Source organism: Mytilus galloprovincialis, chromosome 7 (assembly GCF_965363235.1).
Source record: "Mytilus galloprovincialis chromosome 7, xbMytGall1.hap1.1, whole genome shotgun sequence".
NCBI classification, from domain to species: Eukaryota; Metazoa; Mollusca; class Bivalvia; order Mytilida; family Mytilidae; genus Mytilus; species Mytilus galloprovincialis.
Window position 1 is genome coordinate 68599926 of NC_134844.1, and position 21950 is coordinate 68621875.

A 21950-nucleotide genomic window follows, 5' to 3' on the forward strand; every position below is an offset into this window, starting at 1 on the left:
AAAACTTCTGTCCTGCCTATTTTTTTCAAATTTCATCCTAGCCCCCCCCCCCATAAAAATCAAATGGTAGCTCCCTAATACTCTCAAAGTCTATAGGGCATAAATAAGGCATGATCTAAAGATGAAAGATCTCATAAGCTAATAAATATATAATTATATAGAGAGCGAAAAGTACAAGTTTCAGCCCCTTTGGGAAGGAACTTGAAGTAAAGAAACTTTCCAGACACTTTGTATATATATACTATTCCATGACTTTGAAACTGAAGGAACTAACTAAGAGATATTACATGTAAAAATAATGCTATAATACAGATTTCTACACCAACATGTATTTATGGTACCACTTATGACTTTTTGCAAAATTTGGAATACTAGAAATCAATTAAGATTTTAAAAATAAAGAATATTTGATGTTGTGTCCATGCTCAGCCAGGTTTTACAGATGTTTTGTATTTAAATCAAATGGTTTTGTTGTCTGTTGAAGAGTTGTCTCCTTATGCAATCACACCACATCTTCTTATTTTACATAGACTGTACTCGTCTGTAGGGTTTGATGCTCAGGTACTGTGTGTATGCAGTAGAATAGGTCCCTGTGCCTGTGGTGTAAGTCCTTATATTTTCCAGTTATGTTGTTTTGCTAGTGAGAGAGCACCCACTGTCTATATCATTTATCATATCAAAATTCTGGTGGAGAGTTGTCTCATTGGCAATCATATTACATCTTATTATTAGTATATATATTGTAAGAAAAAAAAAGGGTTTTCAATTTTTTCAGGTCTTCAACAAAGACTAGATCTACTTCCAACTTGCCAATATATATGTCAGTAAATTACTTTTTGGTGGTTTCTAATTCTATGAAGTCTTTCTTTTATCCAACCTTAATTAGAGGTATTGGATAAACATGAAACACACCTGTGTGAATAATTTCCTATTAATTAAAAATAATCATCCCAGGTGTTTAATGTCTGTAAACATTTATAACATGGTGGTATTTTTTCATCATTTTTGGCACAGAAAAAAGGAAAGCACACCATCTTTTTAACAAATATTAATACAATTTGCTAATTGAACTTTATTTGCCCCAATGTTTAATGAACCCATAACTATTCTTTTTAAATATAAACTCAAAGATGTCCATGAAATCACAGAACAATTGGACAAGTGTTAAACAAAGAGTTTTTTTAATTTCGCAGCAGTACATCAATGCAGATCTATAACCATATCTTACTTAGATTTCTGACAGTGCCTTTTTTCATACCTTACCTCAGTGGTTTTAACAGGTTTAAGATATGTTTTAAAAAGAGGATTTCAAAAAAAAAAGTTACATGACATCTTACACAGAAATATATACAACTTCAGATTCTATCTTCTAAAGCTAAGTGCAACTGAAAAGTCTAAGTACCACTATTTTATATTTTACAAATTCTAGAGGCACATACAGCTTCAAAAATTTAAAGCTGTATTAGCCAAATCTCTAAAGTCAATAAAAACTTCAGAAGCCTATACATCAATTACACTACTTGCACTTAGGGTTTCGATTTTCAAAAGTGCACCTGTGCATCATACATTAGACATACAAAAAACTGCACAGAAATGCAATCAAGGTATGCACAACAACACTAAAATATCTCAGCAATCGTCAAAAATAATCACAAATTACTACTAAAAAATATCACACAATCCTTCAAGACACGAATAGATTAAGTCTACAATGTATGTATAACAATGATTCACTCGCATTACTTTTTGGCAATTGTGAACAACTGGTTTCCGGTTGGGTTTGACTACTTAAAGATTTCCTCTAACAGTTTCAGATCAATTCAGTCAAGTAGTACTTGTGAGCTTTATACAATATTTAATTCATATACATGTATATAGTACATGTTTTATATATTGTTCTGAATATATATTGTATGTAGGTGGAGTATATTTTCCTTGATAAAATATTTAATGATTTTGTAAATGTAAAATTGAAACAATGAGGGGGGATATAGTGGACCTTTATCGGGACTCCGGGATCGGCTGTTTTTAAGCTTGGGATTTCGTGATTGACCCTTTCGGGATCCGGGAATTCTTTTTTTCGGATTTCGGTATGCTGGGATTTACTTTATCTAATTTCTGGACCTCAGGATTTAGTGTTTTTAAGCCCGGGATTTCGGGATCAGGATCCCTGACCTATCCTCCCTCAACAATGGCTTTTCACGAAAATAAGGATTTTTCCATGAAATCATATTGTTCTGTTAAGTGCCACTAAAGCTGTCACATGTATCAACTGATTGACTGTTTATTTTTGTTTTCTTGTGTGTTGCATCAATTGCTACTTTGATTGTGACTTGGTCAGGCTTAAATTAAAATATTGTTTGTTTGCCCTTTACCGACCGACCCTATAAATTCGTTCCGCCTGAAAATCTTTTATTTGCATTTACCAGCAAGATTTTATTTTATTTTATTTTTTCGTCCTACCAAAAATCTTATATTTGTATTTCCCGCTCAAAACTTTTTTACCGGAATCCTCGGGTTTTATCTTTATCGTATAAGGTCTAGTCCGTTTGGTATCACGTGATCATGGCATGAACACTTGCATATAGCATGCATAGAGTTTCAAAGCATTTGTTTGAAATCGATGTTAAACGCTTTGAAATAATGATATGACGTGCGTTAACTCTGCATCTTTTTACTTGAAGAGCAGGGTTCATTTACAAAAAAGTTTGTTTAATAAAAAAATATTAACGTGTTTACAAACTATTTTGTGTAAACGGACGTTGTATTTTATGTAGGGATGGCCTTTTGTGATCCGTATATTAGGATGATAATCATGGTTAACGATGCCTTCGACCAGCATTGCCATATTATTTATATCTGACATGAACCAAAGGTGACAAAAGCCTGTAAAGTGGAGAATATTTGGCAGTAAAATCGCCAAAGTTTTCCATACAAATCATTTATAAATGCGATGTAAAATACGTGACAATTGATTTTAAGTTTTGTAGCATTTGTATTGGAAACATGGGCACACACGGAAATTTAAACACTCTAGGGACTTTTTCTTATAGTAATGTATGTCTGCCCGGACTTATTTAACCAGGACAAAGTTATCTCTTACAGAAAACCTTTAGGTATGTAGTACAGAATATTAGTGCAATTTAAAACTCTTCAAAGTTACAGGCATAAATGAACGTTGAAAATATGCGACACAGCTCTTTATTTTGATATTTGAAAACAAAATAGTAGTGCAAAAAAAAAAAAGCCATATGAATTAACGTCACATTCTACATGATATTTTTTTTCAAAACGTTGTCCCACAAACTTATAAGCAAAAGCAAGACAGAAAAAAAATGACATTATGCAGATTTTGTATCTATAAAATAAAATATTATACCTACCAGCCTACCCATATAAAAAAATATACCGAGTCAAGTTATTTTTTTGGGGAAAAAAATAAAATATTTTACCTACCTACCTACCCTGTTTCAAGACATAGGGTCGGAAAAGGGCAAACAAACAATATTTTAATTTTGGCCTCAACATTATATATTAAGTACTCTTATTGTTTGTAGAGAAATTTCTTTAACTTGGCATAAAATTATAAATCTTTACTGTGCCTTTTCATAAAATTATAAATCTTTACTGTGCCTATTCATAAAATAATAAATCTTTACTGTGCCTATTCATAAAAAAGTTATAAATCTTTACTGTGCCTATTCATAAAATTATAAATCTTTACTGTGCCTATTCATTAGATTATCATGACCAGCTCACACTAGGTTTATATATTCAGTGAAGCAGGAAATCTGGGTCAAAAACCTAAAATTTGGCATATATATTTCAAGACCTTCACATTAAAATGAAAATGTATATTCAGCTTCAAGTTGATAAAACCAGATTTGACTAGTTAAAAGCAAAACTTACAACTGATATTATACTAATGGTATATGAGATGTACTAAGACAGACAGCCTGGTAAAAACATAATTCCCTTGTTCTGTAGTATAATGGCCATAAAAAGCACAAAAAGATTTACAGAATATAAAATTCCACAGTAAAAACAGAAATTGGCACCAATCATACATATTCATATATCTACACACTATCAACTGAATCCAATCTTAAATGTTCTTTTATCCTAATGATTAATGTTAAGATATCAAATACGTGAATTTCTCCATCAATCTAATTTACAAATAAATCTGCCCTTCCAAATGTTCAATAAATTTATATTTAGATACTATATGGCTATAAAATAATTGCAACTTCAAGCTTGCATAAACAGGTCTTCTACATAAAAATATCTGGTTCAGAAAGTTTCTCAATTACAAAATGTGGGAACTAAGCAAATTCTCAGTTTTACCTACTTTTCCCAAAATGTCACTGCATTTAAAATATTGTAGATATATTTAACATAGAAAGTTCAATTAAAATATTTGTAATATATCCATTAGGGCTAAAGTAAGGTAATATAAATTCCAATATCTCCAAGTTAGCAAAGGTCACTGATCTTTTCAAGGTCAAATCTGTCAAACAGTTGAAGGTTAATTTACATCTCTAGACAGGAAAAAAGGTTTAAAAATACAGGATACAAGTAGACAAACAATAGATTATATTAGCAGCATCGAGATGTTACACTGCAAATACCCATTGATATCAATATAAAAATCACAATGTTCTTGTTTCTAAAATTTTATTTTTACAATCCAGAGTACTTACTGGATTATTAACAAATTTAATGCTGGCAATTTTTTTTAAAGTCAAATCAAGTCATTGGGTTTTATAGCCATATCAAAAACTGACTAAAATATCTTGCAATTTCTGCAGCTAAGAACCAGATATTTGTCACCTAAGACCCCTTCCCCTCCACTTCTAGATTTATCTAAGTCTTGAATGGAAAATTCTTAGTATATGTGCTCAGATTCTGCTGTAACATTAGTATACATGTAGATCAAATAAGCGTGTTATTATCCTATCAAAGCTGATTAACTTTCAAGAATATTATCTTACAAGATGCTCTTGGTTCAAACCCTAGTTAAACTGTAAATAATTGCTTCAAACTAAAATATTATGACACAAAAATACTTAAATATCTATAAAATGTACTGTAGAACCTCAAAAACTTAGCTAAGAGACTTTCATAATGAATGCTGTCGCCTAACTTCTAGCTTTACTAAACAGATGACACGTTGATTGATTGAGCGTCATTGGAAATTAAATTATATCACTTTCATTTACATCGGAAACACATCTAAAACAATTTGTTCCAAACTAACGAATATATAATAAATCCTTGTTATCGTATATTCAGCCGAAATTTACTTATCATTGAATGAAATTAACAAAGAAATTGAAGTAGATCTTGAGAGTGTTTTTTTGGCATTCTGCAGGATGTAACCATTATGTAATGATGAATGCATTCTAAAAATATTTTGCTTTTTTCAAGTGAGAATTTGAACTAAAATTTCTGAACAAATGATGCTCTACTGGGAAATCATTTCTAAAACATGTATGACTTAAATGCAATCTATAATAGGAGGGTGGGCAAAAATTTACCACAAATGTATCATAGAAAACTCACAGGCAATTAGCATTGGCACTAAATACGTAGTGGAATTTGAAGTGGATGCAATCAGTAAGATCTTGAGATATTTCTGAATGCAGTCTTCTCTGGGTTTTTGAAATCACATGGTTCAAATAAATGCAATTTTCAAATTTATCATTTAATTTTTCTATTTTGGACAAAACAATCTTCAGAAAAAATTATGTCTAATAAAAGTCTAATAAAACCTTTCTAAACCTGATGTTAAGTGACCTTACTTGACGAAACAATGCCAAAAATTTATATTTTACAAGATCATCCCCGTAAAAAGACATGTCATATTTTGTTGTTAGTTAATTAGTCATCTTGGCAAAGTCAAAGTGAAATATAAAATTAGATCAAAATAATAAAATTAAAACATTTATAAGAGAGACAGTTTTAATATTTCCTCCTCAAATCCATTTCATCAAAGTTTGAAAAAAAGTGAACTTTGATTTTTTTCCTCACCTACTATAAAACATGCTAAAGTGCATTTGACCTTTACATTTTGAATCTCAAAAAAATATTTTTTACAATTTTTTTACAATCCTCCTCACACAGTCCCCTGATTAAATAGACAGTACCAATTATTGATCATTATCAGAAATCACTCAAGCATGATAAGTTAATTATCATAAAACCATCAAATACAATCATTATATGATGTCTAAGATTAAAAGGGGAGATAACTCATGTCAGATTATAATCATTCTATTATGGCAGATTTTACAATAAGAAGGAATTATTGTTTTTTTGTATCCATCAAAAAAGCAATTGCTGAAACTGTGAAACAGACTGTGTAATGGAGTAATGCATTATGTTATTGAATAAAATGTGTCTTTCTGAGTAAATAAAAATAAAAATTACTCTGTGTTTGTGTTTTTTGTTAGAATTAGAGGGTTTTCAATTTCAAAATATTGGACATGGAATAGACATCATGACCTACTTTACTGACATCCAGCTTATTTGGAGTGGAATTTTGAAGTATTATTTATAAGTGGAGCCTAATAACATGGACTTATATTTTAATAAAAAGTCTTCTTTTGTGTTTTAATCATAACTTTAAGGCAGATTTTTATTGGTAAAGGCTAAAAAAGGTAATTTAATCATATTGTTGCTAACGTCACGACTTTTCCGTCCATTGTGGTATGTCACGATCGCAATTTTCTTGTTGGTTCTCAGACAGCCTATTGTAGTTATTTTTATCCCGGGTTTTATAAATAATTGAAAATAGCAATCATATTAAATTTGGATGACGTAAGGGGGTCAAAGGACTTGAGGAATCAATATCATTGGCTGTTTTATTTTTTGCGAACGTTACTGCTCGAGGTTTCCGTCCAAATCAGTGTCACGTGAGCAACATATATTTAGATCTGTAAGTCTCCTGTATAGGAGTTACGATATCGCCCTTTGCAGAAATAGATTCGGAGTCAGTTCCTTCACATGATGGGGAAGCAAAGAAGGTAAGTTGTATGTAATATCGTTACAAGAGGACCTTAAATGTATTCCGTCCATCAAAAAGACGTTCGCAACAAAACGTAATGTCATGATAGTAGATGTTGCTAATGTTACTATTACGAATTGGTTTCTTGTGTATTCATTTGATATAAAGTACACCTGCAAATGACATTCTGTATATTTAGAAATTCTAAACCAGACTGTACAATTTTATTACTTCAGGCATATATTAAACATCACTGTGTGCATACATTTTAACTTTTAAAGATGTTGTTGCTCATGTGACATGTCCAAATGTCGCTAACGTTACTAATTTTTTGGTTTCTTGTGTATTCATTTGATATAAAGTACACCTGCAAATGACATTCTGTATATATATATTTAGAAATTCTAGACCAGACTGTACAATTTTATTACTTCAGGCATATATTAAACATCACTGTGTGCATACATTTTAACTTTTAAAGATGTTGTTGCTCATGTGACATGTCCAAATGTCGCTAACGTTACTCATTTTTGTCTCCGTCACGTTAGCAACATGAAAGTAGGAGACAGAACACAATACTGTAAAATCTGCCTTATACAATTTATTTACAAGTCCTGTTTTGTGAAATATAAAATATTAAAAACCATATTCAGTTTGAAAAGGATGTCTTTTTAATTCTATAAGGATGTGTATTCATCGTCACAATTTTTTTATCCTCTTAAAGTAATCTCCTGCCGTCAAAAAGATGAAAAATTAAAATCGGTCACACCTGACTTTTTACTTACAAAATAAAACAGGTTTTGTTATGTGTAACTGGACACGTATTTCAGAAATAATAACAGTTATGGAAATAAATTTGACAAGGTGTATACTATATTACATTTAATTCTCAAACTACAGATTTTTTGCATTAAAAGTCAGATTACAACACCAGATTATGTTCACCTACATTTTATGTGTTAAATGTACTGGAAAAGTACAAAGTGAAAAAACAAAATTCTCTCAAGTCAAGTCAGCAAAGCACATAAAAGGAATTTCAAATCCAAAATGGTGTTTGTCTTTTTTGTGTGAATTTCTTACATTTGTCAATTCAAGGTATTTTATAACTGATTATGTGTTATGGTGTTTTACTCATTGTTGAAGGCTGTAAGGTGACCTACAGTTGTTCATTTCTGTGGCATTTGGTCTCTTGTGGAAAGTTGTCTCATCGGCAATCATACCATATCTTCTTTGTTATATATTTTGCAAAAGTCTAAACATCTTTGTTTATCCAGGCCAAAAAGGCCTGAGCGTATAGTCTAGGTCTATTTACTAGGTCTATTAACCTTCAGAATGTACAAACTGTTAAATATCTTTCTGTTCTTGTTGGAATGTAATCTATACATGGAGGTCATTAGTGTTGCATATTTTTTGCTCCTAAGTGTCAAAACATCCTTTTTTCATTGTCAATATCAAATGGACCTACTTTTAATATTTTGATGTACCAAATGAAGAAAGGTGCTGATTTGTAGATGTATACCTCACACCTCCTTATATCAAAATTTCAAAAAAAAGCAATGTCAAGTCGTGAATTTAAGAAGAACAAAAACTTCAAACATTCAAATTAAAATTCTATGGCAACTATAAATTGTGAAAAAAGGTACAAAGGTTTTTATGATCGCTTTCAACTTTTCTGTCTTGGCCCTGGACAGGTCTATAAACCACCCACTTACATCGCAAAAATAGTAATAAACCACTTAAATTAATATTGCTGAACACACACCACTTTTAATCTCGACACTTTAAATTATATACTTTAAATTTGTTAAATTTAAACTGATCTATATTAAAATACCAGCCCAACCTCAAATCCAGAACTGAAGACATATTGTTTACGTTTTAACTTATTCTGCATCCTTTTCAACAATAAAGATAACAATTCACACTCTATTTCCTTACAATCACATAATTAGTTGTGTATTGCAGCCTATATACTCAAATTCCTAAGTCTCCACTTTCTTTTTCAACTAACTGCAAAGTTACAACAATTAACTTTTTTTCAAAGCAAAGAATTTTATAAAACTAATTATTTGACTATTTCGTTTTACTTACAAATATGTGAGAAGATAAGATCCCTCAAATTTTTTAACTTTCCTCACTTCAAATTGTAAAGTAACTTGTGTATTACTTATCAACAATCTCAGAGATGGTTATGGACACAGAGGCCTCAAGTGGGGACTTCCTTCCGTCTTTTACTGTGACGTTTGTATTTGTTTATGTATTTGTATGGTAAACTGTCATTTAACTCTATTCATTTAACTAATGTGTATCGATATCAATAGATAATTGTATAAAGTTAACAATTATAAAAGAATTTGGTGTAGGAATTTAAACATTTTGTACTCTTGCATAAAAATTTAAATGTAAAAGTTTATGTCTGTTTAGTTTCTTCAATCATATTATTTTTAGGGCTGTTTAATTTGTTTTAAATAGTTGAATGTCTGTTCCTTTTGTGCACTTAAGTGGAATTTACCTATCTTAAAATATTTACTTACAGAAGAGCTTATTGTCCAGAAAATTAAATTCAAATGCAAGCTATGACAGATCCTAAAGATAGTTCACACCTTACTAAATTTTTAAAATGCAGAAAAGTTTGAAAGTGTGCAGTGTGCACTAAATTATTTGCACTGATATAAATGGGTTTTTTTCTTGGAATTTATGCATGATTTGGTCAGAAAAATCAGCTTTTTGTGTTTGGCTAAACTTTTGGGCATTTTGTTTTTCTTAAATTGCTCTACCATGTTTGAAGTATGCTTTTGACTTTCAGAAACTTAAGGGCCTTGTTTAACTAACAGGAGCCTATCCAGGATTTGAGATTAGTGGGGTACAACCCTAACAATTACACTGATAAAACCAAGGTGAACAAAGTTTTATTATGTTTTATGCAACAACACAAATTCCAATAAAGGGGGCACTGATAACTTCTCTGCCTGAAGATTACAAAGTTCAACCCTTTTTTTGCACAACCTCTCAAAAAATCACCTAGGCAAAGTGATATTATTTTTCATTGAATGGAATTTACTTTCTAATAATAAAACAGTAGAACCCTCTTCTTGGAAATTTCAGATGAAAAGGAAAAGAGGATTAGATTCCAACCAAATGTATTGCTTTAACTTTTGCAAACTTCAGACCAGTCTCAAATATATTCTAAGTATGCATTTTCCTGCTATCTACAAATGGGTTTCAATTTTTCTATCTTAAAGTCTAGTGCCAATTTTAGAGGAGTTTCTTTATCTAGAAATAAACCAGACTTTGAGAAGGGCTATTCCAACATTATTGGTACAACAGGAAAGTGCTATAAAACATCTTTAGATAACCACCCAAAGAAGCAATTTTGGAGGCCTAAATACATTTTAGCTAGTATGCAACATAATTTTTGTACAAACCCATTTTTTAAAGTTTCAAGTTCAATTTGCTATCCCTGTGTGTATCATTAAACAGTGTATGTATAATTATTCATAATTATTAAATAATTTGAAATATCTTTTAATTCATAACAGTTAATTCAAAAATAAACTTCAATCTTTGAAAAAATGTTAATACATTTGTAATAATTATCAATTATTGTTAAAAATTAGCAATATCTTTTAATTCGGAACAATGGAAAATAAAAAAAAACAAACTGCAATCTTTGCAAAAATGATGTTTTGCATTGGTTACACATAGTAACAATACCCTTATCACCAAACATGTAAATTCTTACATCTTTAACAACTTCTCGCCATAGTCAATAAAAGGTTGTAAATAATTGAGTACAAGATATACGTTCTTATGTTTCTGTGTGGTTCAATTATCTATGTAAATATCACATCTTTAACATGGATTTATATACCTCTTAAAGGAGGAAAGACACTCGAAACTGAATAATTTTCCGACATAAAATTGTCTATTTGGCCTACAATGTGACATCTTTCCTTAACAAGCTACAATCTTTTATTGACCGAATAAAAAGTGGGTGCAATGTGTGTAAATAAGTCAGAATATATATATGTAATAACAAAACTTCACCAAAGTAGAGGTCAAGATCAGAAATCGTAAATTCCAACATTTTTGCAGTGTTTTTATTATGGTGGAAAATGTGACATTATGACATTATTACGTTTGTTATAATCAATACTTGCATTCATAATCTTAGTACAGATTTTCTTTCACAATTTTTTAGGCATTATTGTCACACTTTAAACCTTTGCAATAATAAATGCCCACATTAGTTTATGAATTTACGTAATATATATATTGTACAATTGCCTTGTCATGCATTTTTTACTACGATCTTTCTTCTTGTAGTTTTTATGTCCAAGACAAAAATATGTGTTCAGTGTAACAAATGAATGTAGATGTTTTTGGTTTGTTTTAACACATTAGTCTATAAGAAATTTGTTAGAGCAAGATGGGTTAGTCACCTTGTATAGTACATGTAGTAAACAGACATATGTTTGATTTGACCAAAGCAATACTTGATATGGCCTCAATCAGAATCTGACAATTCATTCATTCATTTACCTGTCCAGTAAATCCAAAATCACCCAAAAGATCTCCATCACTACTCCCTTTAGCATCCAATGTTGGACTTGGTCCAAATGGATCAAAATCTGTGGATTTCTTCACTGTTCCATCCCCAGAGGATGTGTCGTTAAAATCCAATAAAGCATCAAATTGAGACATGGTTTCTTCTACTCTGAAATGGTAAAGACTAATTGTTTAATATGAAATAAAGAGCAAAATACAAATTCTAGCTGTTCTTTTCGTTATTTTTTTTTGGAGAAAAAGTGCTCACTTAGAATTAGAACAGCTAGAACATGTTGAAAGAATCTCTAATAAATATTAACTTGTTTTGAATGGTAATTATACAACTTCAGAAATTATTTTTGTTTTTTATGTTTCTTTTATTTCCAAGCAGTAAAATTATCACAAATCTTGAGTATCTAAACATTCAAAGTACAATTTCTTATGTCCATGATGTCAGATGGCATTGTCTTTTTCATCAACTAAAATAATATTGTAAGATGAACTGTAGCTGTAAGTCCAGAAAATGCTTCTGTTCTCTATAAATATAAAATAAAGCATTGTTGTTGTTGTTATTGCTGTTCACTTGATTTTACTGTGTTCCAGCTAGAAAATTTTATGGGGTGCAACACACTCTCTTAATACATAATACCCTGTGCCCTTTTCCTTGCATGCTCTCTCTATCCCTTCTTTTTGTCTTGTACTGTGGATTCATTATTTATGAGTTGGATACCAATTTCCGTGGATTTCATTGGTACAGTTGAACCACAAAAATAGCTATTCAACAAATAACACATTTTCTATAGCTTTTATGAAGACTTTGACAAAAATCACGAAACAAAATATCCACGAACATGTTAGTTTTTCTTAATCCACGAAAAATTGTTATCCACGAAAAATAAATGAATCCACAGTCAGCATGGTATGAATAAATATTACTTACTCTTCCGCTGACATCTTGAAAATTTAAGGACAGACAGTCACAACAAATGTTTATTTTTCTGCAGTTGTCTGAACTTTAACTCTTACACTTTATTAATTTTCCGACAACCAAATTTAAAGGATAAAAGCTAATCATTAAATCCAATTAATAAGAATTGAGCAATCCTAATCCACTTAAAGCTGTTAATCCACACAAAGTATTACAATCTAATTATGAAGATATACAGTCTGTAAAAGGTCTGTTTTTCTTCAATTAATTATTAATAAGATCCCACACCACCATCTGAGAAGGTTATTATTCGAAGAAATCGTAATTTCATTTTCGTAATTCAATGAATTTATCTTAGCCAAATCAATGTATCTGTGTCAATATCAGATATCAACGCCATAAATGTTACAAGTGACCTTTTGGATGACTGCTTGTGTTTATTTAGTAGGGTCATAAGCAGTTGGTCAACATATATATCCATGTATAGTATATCTAATCAAACATTCAAATTTAACTTGAAATATACATGTATTTTAAACAATGTCAATCTCACTGAAAAACTGTGTGTCTGTACATAAAGTCATCAGTTAACAAAAATTTCCTTGTGAATATCACAGAATATGTAGTAAAATAGTAATTTTAAAAATTCACTTCAATCTTAAATAAAAGATAAACTTGAAAATATGAAAATTCTTATCAGAAATTTATAAATTTTACTTTAAAATATAACTTTTTTCATAATAAACCATTCATTCATACTATTTTTTCCACCCATGGGGGTTCATTTATAGATTAAATTTTTAAATGTGCTTCAAATTGTGAAAAATTGCAAATAAATGTTGTATAACAGAATTATTAGTCTATGAAATAAGCTTAAAATTAGATTTCATTGAAGGTAAATTGAGCTGTTTTGCAATGATTGATTTTCTTCAATAAATTTTCAAGTGGTAACAAATGTTAACAAAACTGATGGTATTAAAACATTATTCATTTTTTTCAGAAATAGGGGAGACAACTTTGAAGATCTGGATTATTATTCTAAATAATTTCCTAAATGAAATTCCTACTGATATATACGCGAAACTTTCAATGGGACAACATGACTAAGAACCAAAAAATTTCAAGAATTTCAAGAATTTCAAAAGTATTAAAGTTTGGGTTGTACTAGTATTGACAGCCAATATATACATGATACTAAAAACATGACTCTGCCAAAAATAATTTCTAGTGGTTTGAACAATTGTTTTAAAACAATGATCTGCTTTGAGGGGCAACACATTCTGTTTTTGAATCAATGTTTATCCATTGATTTTCAAAAGGACAAGCAATACTCATTTTATAAAGATCAAACATTGACTGACATTATATCTAGTAAAATGAAGGGCAGGTGAACTTTTTCTGTTGAAGTGGGTAAGAATTTTGTCACAGTTGTACCTTACATTACAGTGGCGGATCCAGAACTTTGCCTAAGGGGGGGCCCGCTGACTGACCTAAGGGGGGCCCCGCTCCAGTCATGCTTCAGTGATTCCCTATATAATCAACCAAATTTTTCCCACGAAAGGGCCCGGGCCCCCCCTGGATCCGCCTATGCATTACCCATGACAACAAACTTTTGGTTAAAATACTTTTTTAAACAAGAACGCTTCACCCTGTTCAATGCTTATGTAGTCTTCACATTCTTATAGACAATTTACAAGTTAGGGATGGTGGGCCTGTAGCCTAGCATGAGAGAGGATCACTACTGGTAAAATTAAGATTATATTATTGACAATGAGTATTTAGGTCTCATTTGACACAAATGTAGAGAAAAGAGGTCATTTAACCTTTGTCAGAGCATATATATTACCCTCCCAGGAAGGTATGCAATTTCTCTTCATTTATACAGAGATGCAAACAACTTCAAATAAAAAAGTTCAAAATGATGATAGATGTGTTCCTTATTCTAATTTCAAAGCTGTTGCATTGTAAAAGATGCATTTTCAAGTTTATATAAATAATTTACCAGTTAATACCAAAGATGCTGTCACTCTGGCGGGATATGTCTGATAATCTTGTCAAAATACCATAAAGAGAGATTATGACCTACTTTAAATGTTAAGAAGTTTAAAAGAGCATTTATAAATGATCATAAAGTCACACTCCAAACTTGTGACGAACAAATTATGTAATCTTTGATATATTAAATTACATAAATTTCGGTAGATACACAACAGGATCTTCATTCCTAACCAGTGACACATCTTAAAAAATTTACATCAATCTGCTTTCATTTTGTCTGCAATCTGGATACATTTTTGACTTTTGATGAATAGAACATATGTTTACTTTATTACATAAAGATTTGGAGTAAGAGTTCATCCCTCACATAATTTTATAGTATTCATTCATTGAAGATTGAGGTGTTCCTTTGAGGGAGTTTAAACTAAAGCTTAATTAAGGTATTTTGCTTGTCAAAAGTAGGTCAAGGAGACTTATTTTTTTTATGGACCTTCAATACCATACTTGATGTTGTAATTGAATATTTCTTGTAAAATCTTGAATCTGGAATTTATGCAGAATATAAAAAATATGAAAATAATGCATTCTGGATGTGACCTTATAATGTTCTCTTTGAACTTTGTTTATATTGAAGATTCTATGAACATAGGACAAGAAGAGATATGTCATTTATCAATATATTTAATCATTTTTCTACATGTATACAACTAACAAAGCCCTTATTATCAGTAAAAGAATAGTAACTATTCATTGCTGTTTTTCATTTCAAAGTCAGTGAGGCCTTCATCCCAGAACAACGAACACTCACTCACACAGACACCCAACTGTGCTGAAGATTTTTTTGGGGTATTTTAACGCCACTCTAATTAAGGATCACATTTAGGCTATTTCTTGGCAGCCAGTTTTTATTGGTAGAGGAACCGAGGAAGCCCAGAGAAAGCCACTGCCCTTCAATTTAAGATTGGAATTGAGTGCACACACAGGAGCAGGGTTCGAACGAAAAACCTCTGACAGTGTTGACTGGCTAGTGATTACAGTAGCAACTACTTAGACCACTCTGCCACCGAGGCCCCTCTGTGCTGAAGAAAGTCTCCACTCCAGCACCTTTTTCAGAGATTTTTTAATGTTGCAAGATCTCAATATGAGTTTCTTTGTGCATTGAAAAACAGAGAGGGATATTTGGAAAAACATTTGAAATTCTCTATAACTTGTTAAATTAGCTTTCAACTTGACATATACAATTTAACAAATATAAATTTCCAAAAAAAACTTTCAAACATAAAAAGTAAATATTTATTGTAAATGTTTTGTTAAAAGCTGTTCTCTTTGTAAATGTTAATTCATGTAAAAGCACAAAAACAAATAATAAGAGCAGCTTATAAAACCATTAAATTCATTTCAATATCCTATTTTTGCATGTTTATTTTTAAATAACAATGTTACGCAATCATGTTTTATGCATGTTGAACAAACAAAATGCATTAAACATGAGAAATCTGAATACATATAGCTGGCCATATGTATGAACCATGCCATATGTTTTGAATATTGCACAAATGGAATAATATTTCAACTGTCATCTGAACCGAAATAGATTTGATGGAATCGGTGACTCATCATGTCTGATAATGAAATGAAATGGATTACTCAGAAGTTCTGAACATCTGTTAATCATAAAGTTATGATAAGTCAATCATGTGTGTGTTTAATTGATAATTATGATAAATGTTATTTCAATATTGGTAATGGTCACTTTGACATTCAAATAAATTCAATAAATAAGTGGCAAATTATTTGAAAACTAGTAAATTGATTCCATTATAAAATTTATGTCATTTTGGATTTTTGATATTATTCCCTAGGGCAAAGGTAACATGCCTTCAGGCAGAAAAAGGAGGGTAAAACATAATTCTTCTTTCTGTAAAAGACATTTTAAATAGACACAAATGGGTAATTTTTCTGAACTTGAAAGGGAGCTTAACCAAAAATGTCTGGACTTTTCTTTAATCAGTGTACTGTACAAAAATGTCAATAAAATGTGTTTGCTGACCTGACAAATTTTATTGACATTTCTGGTTTAACACATTCCATTCAATCTATTTCTGTGTAGATGACAGATAAAGTTATTCCTTTCAGGGATGGATTCAGCCATTTTAAAAAGGGTGGGGGTCCCAACCCAGAATAAAGAGGGGGAGGTCTAATCATATGTCCCCATTCAAATGCATTGATCCTCCCAAAAAAGGGGTGTTCCAACCCCGGGACACCCCCCTGAATCCGCCACTGCCTTTATCATTTTGAGCTAGTTGGGGAAAAGTCAGAACTTGTGTGTGTGAGTGGGAAAGGTTTAAATTGTGAAATTTGAATGTCAAAGTGACCTATATTTATGCATTAAAAAAACAGTTATCATTAATATCAATTAACCCACATATCTATAATTGACTAATTCTGGGTATATAGGGAGGTCATAGCAGAAACAAAATATATATTATTTAGGACTGATTAACTTTTTTTATCAATATTTGTTTGACATAATTTGTGCTCCATATTACAATAATCACAAGCATTCATCATAAACTAACTGTGTAAAAATGTGTTGCTTTGAATTTAAAATGAAACCCCATTCCTTCCAGTGTCACTGAGGGTGCTTCATCATTTAAAGAAAAAAGTAAATCTGTGCTGCATATTAAACTTGACTAGCGTCACATTAAAATACTTCATCTATTTATCTTTAGACTATTCCCTGACCCCCCCGCCTTTTCCACTTTCTCAATGAACACACACACACACACACACACACATTAGAGTTCATGCTTTTCCTAAATGAAATGAAAATATCATAATTCATATCAAAATTCAATAGCAAATAATATTATTAATACAAATTAAATTTAATTCTAAATTAAAATTACATACTTACAAAACAAAAACACAGGATACAAATTTCAGAATATTATGTCATTTGAAATGATATATGTCAAAAAGAACATATGTGTGGTATGCTACATGTATTGAACATTTCCGTTTCATTTCGATCACCTTTCAATTTTATAACTGTCAAATAAATATTTCACATGCCAATGTTCAAATTGGGACAACAACAGTCAGAATAATTGCCTTAAAAGGTTATAAATTATTCTAATAAATCAATAATTTGATGTTAGAAATTGAAATTTTAAATATAATCTAAAAAAAACAAATACTAAATGACATTTTCTTTTGTCACTTTATAAATATATCTAGTGACTCATTTTACTAAACTGTTTAAATGTTAAATGTAAATATTTACCGATTTTTGTGTTTAGTCTGAGCTCTTTTCTAATGTCCTGGATATAAGCAGTTATCAGGTCACAGGTCTGTTTATCAATGAATTGGTCAGTATAAATTCAGTATCATCAACCCTTAAGATTCCTCATCCCTAGACAAAGAGAAAACATGCACTTTTCATCATCTGTCTGGACTCAAACAAAATGCTCAGCACTGTAGGGGTGATCAGACTGATTTTTATCAATCAATCAGAGGTAAATGGATTAAATATTTGTTCAAAGGAAAATGATAATTTTTTCCAGTCAATTAAATAGACAGATGCTTATATATACAAATTCATGAAATATACATTATTGGATTATTATTCCTCAGTGATTATTGAATTTTCTGCATAATGAAATCAGAGAAAGTCCCTATTTACTATAGGTTTATTGATTGAAAGCAAAAAAAAATCCAATACATCCTGACACCCCCTACAAATAAAATTGGAATAGTCTAATGTCTGCAGAAGACAGAAATTTCAGACATTTCAATCAAATATGATTCTAGTGAAAGATACAACTAAAATTTTGTGGGAGTGTCAATCTAATCCATACATGGCAACTCAGTCATCTTTTTAACTGACTCATGGGGAAAGTTTGGATTTTTTATCTCATGTTGAATTTTATTCTGATAAAGTGATATGAAATCTGCTTTTACAATGTGTTTTTGTTTTGAAAATGAGGAAATTTAATAATTGAGGTGCAATCAAGGTTTATGATTTATAAATTTTTATATATATTTTTGTTCAGACTTTCATACTTAAATTTTGGAAAACACTATGATTATATTGATGTCTAACGGAAATTTGAGCAACTCCATTCTATCGATCAGATATATACCTGCCAAAATAATATATTTATTTATAGGAAAAAAAGAAAAAAATCTGGAGAAGGAAAAGGAAGAATAGGAAATAGTTACACTTAAAATGGAGCTAATAGCTTGCTGTTCATTGTGAGCCAAACTCAATGTTGAAGGCTGTACCTTGACCTATAATAGTTTACTTTTATAAATTGTTACTTGGATGGAGAGTTGTCCCATTGGCACTCGTACCACATCTTCCTATATATATATATATATCTATATACCAATTATAAAAAATACAGATTTTGTACAGGGTGTGGTTTGAGTTGTTTAGTTTTTCTGGTGATATAAATGGGCAGAGTCACAGACAGACACAAAGTTAAGATAATCTTTAGATTTAAACGAAGGGAAAATATTTTTACAGGAAAAATATTACAAATATTAAACATATGATTCTGTGACAATTACACTAAAATCTCAAATTATTTGATGAATTTAACGATTGACTTTCAAAAAAGGCTCAAAAAACATTGGAAAAATTATTTTTGGAGGGGGTTGGAAAAGAATGGTGATAAACTAACATTAGGAATAACCTCATCAGGATGACAGGAAACTTTCTTTGGAGCTGAGGATTATTAACATTTCAATTTTGTTTATTAGGCATCTCTCTCATCAATGTTTACAATACCCAATAAATCCTGTTAAGTCTATCCACAAAATTGCTTTTACAGACTTATTCCATGTTAGCAGTCAGAAGGAGTGCCAGCTTTATATCTATGAATGTTTTATATATTCTCCAAGGATTAATAAGGATATATCTGTCAGTAATTACATACTTTTTCTATATATATATATCCATTGTTATAAAATCAATATCAATTACAGCGATTCAGAAATTCATGTGAGAAATAGTTGTAAAATTACTGATAAGTCATTTTTGTAAGTGTGAAACAAGGAAATAAACCTGCCATTTTATTCATTCATCCAATAATACTATCATTTATCTAACAAAAAAATCTGAAATTGATAAAATAGGATAAAGTAATCTTGTTTGAAACAAAAGGTAGTTTGAATTGGTTTTATATTTAGACTTTCTAGCTGATCAACCAACGCATACCAAAAAAATACTTTGAAACTTGCCCTCAATAATTTTTATTTTGGTGAGGTGAAAGTAATATTGTCAAATTTATTTTGTTAAATCTATATTCAAAGGGACATAACTGTTGTTCAATTAAGAAACTTTTTAAAAATATATATCAATGCAGAGAAATGCACACTTTGAATTCTAGAAATGTTAGAATCAACAAAGTTTTCATTCCTTTTTTTTAAATTTAATGTCTAGTAAAAAAATTAGCAATATTTACTTTGAGTGTTTCTAAATTTTATATCAAGTATGCATATATATATTGGCCAAAAAGAAAAAGCCTTTTTCTAACCAAAGTCAGCAAACATGGATCCAATTGCAACAGAGGAAGCATATACATATTAGCCTAAATGAAAATGTAAAAACTCAATTACTTATATAAGGCAGATTTTACAATAAGAAGGAATTATTGTATTTTGTATCCATCAAAAAAGCAATTGCTGAAACTGTGAAACAGACTGTGTAATGGAGTAATGCATTATGTTATTGAATAAAATGTGTCTTTCTGAGTAAATAAAAATAAAAATTACTCTGTGTTTGTGTTTTATGTTAGAATTAGAGGGTTTTCAATTTCAAAATATTGGACATGGAATAGACATCATGACCTACTTTACTGACATCCAGCTTATTTGGAGTGGAATTTTGAAGTATTATTTATAAGTGGAGCCTAATAACATGGACTTATATTTTAATAAAAAGTCTTCTTTTGTGTTTTAATCATAACTTTAAGGCAGATTTTTATTGATAAAGGCTAAAAAAGGTAATTTAATAATATTGTTGCTAACGTCACGTCTTTTCCGTCCATTGTGGTATGTCACGATCGCAATTTTCTTGTTAGTTCTCAGACAGCCCATTGTAGTTATTTTTATCCCGGGTTTTATAAATAATTGAAAATAGCAATCATATTAAATTTGGATGACGTAAGGGGGTCAAAGGACTTGAGGAATCAATATCATTGGCTGTTTTATTTTTTGCGAACGTTACTGTTCGAGGTTTCCGTCCAAATCAGTGTCACGTGAGCAACATATATTTATATCTGTAACTCTCCTGTATAGGAGTTACGATATCGCCCTTTGCAGAAATAGATTCGGAGTCAGTTCCTTCACATGATTGGGAAGCAAAGAAGGTAAGTTGTATGTAATATCGTTACAAGAGGACCTTAAATGTATTCCGTCCATCAAAACGACGTTCGCAACAAAACATAATGACATGATAGTAGATGTTGCTAATGTTACTATTACGAATTGGTTTCTTGTGTATTCATTTGATATAAAGTACACCTGCAAATGACATTCTGTATATTTAGAAATTCTAAACCAGACTGTACAATTTTATTACTCCAGGCATATTTTAAACATCACTGTGTGCATACATTTTAACTTTTAAAGATGTTGTTGCTCATGTGACATGTCCAAATGTCGCTAACGTTACTAATTTTTTGGTTTCTTGTGTATTCATTTGATATAAAGTACACCTGCAAATGACATTCTGTATATTTAGAAATTCTAAACCAGACTGTACAATTTTATTACTCCAGGCATATATTAAACATCACTGTGTGCATACATTTAACTTTTAAAGATGTTGTTGCTCATGTGACATGTCCAAATGTCGCTAACGTTACTCATTTTTGTCTCCGTCACATTAGCAACATGAAAGTAGGAGACAGAACACAATACTGTAAAATCTGCCATAAATGTACTTCCTGCAAACATAAAACAAAGGACAAGGTTCACTTATGGCACAAAATGGCCTTAAATATCAACTTTATCATAAAACAACAAAAAGGTCACAATTTGGTTCCTAAATGGGTCTATTTCAAAAGCCTTAATGCTAAACAAATCAGTTCTTTTCATAAAAGTACATAACATTCACCAAAGTAAGCCCATTTTGGACATTTTTTCAAAATATGATGATTTTGTGCAATTTTCAGACCTAAAAGCTTTAGAAAAACCTTGGCCTCCACCTATGATCCAAAATGTTTTGTGACCATAAGATTCCAATTTTAATACAGAATTCATCGATATAAAAACTTTTGGGATCGTAGATGGAGGCCAAGGTTATTTATGCCAAAAACAATCAAAATTATGGATAAAAAATACCAAAATTGACCTTAAAATACAAATAATGTTCATTTAAGGGGTCATAGCTTCATAAATTTCAAAGGAAGGTGCCATAAAAATATATTTTTGTCTTAGTAGTATTATCAGAAGTAC

At 30.5% G+C, this 21950-nt stretch overlaps 2 protein-coding genes across 16 annotated transcripts in view; one reads left to right on the forward strand and one right to left on the reverse strand.

Moving 5' to 3' along the window:
- Positions 1–21950, reverse strand: part of LOC143083541 (uncharacterized) — a 73230-nt gene that overhangs the window by 43339 nt on the left and 7941 nt on the right. For 4 of the 14 annotated variants that reach the window (XM_076259796.1, XM_076259794.1, XM_076259789.1 and 1 more), the window contains exons 1-2: positions 12498–12590; positions 11552–11726 (exon numbers count right to left, since the gene is read on the reverse strand). In XM_076259796.1, coding sequence (XP_076115911.1) covers positions 11552–11726; positions 12498–12511 — 189 coding nt within the window. In that variant the 5' untranslated portion in view covers positions 12512–12590. Of the gene's footprint in view, positions 1–9100; positions 9241–11551; positions 11727–12497; positions 12603–17400; positions 17420–17769; positions 17899–21950 lie in introns of those variants that run through there. The other 10 variants (XM_076259802.1, XM_076259800.1, XM_076259799.1 and 7 more) reach the window with 7 other exon arrangements.
- LOC143083543 (dopamine beta-hydroxylase-like) overlaps positions 1–21950 on the forward strand; it is a 284123-nt gene that overhangs the window by 16627 nt on the left and 245546 nt on the right. The window lies entirely within an intron of this gene.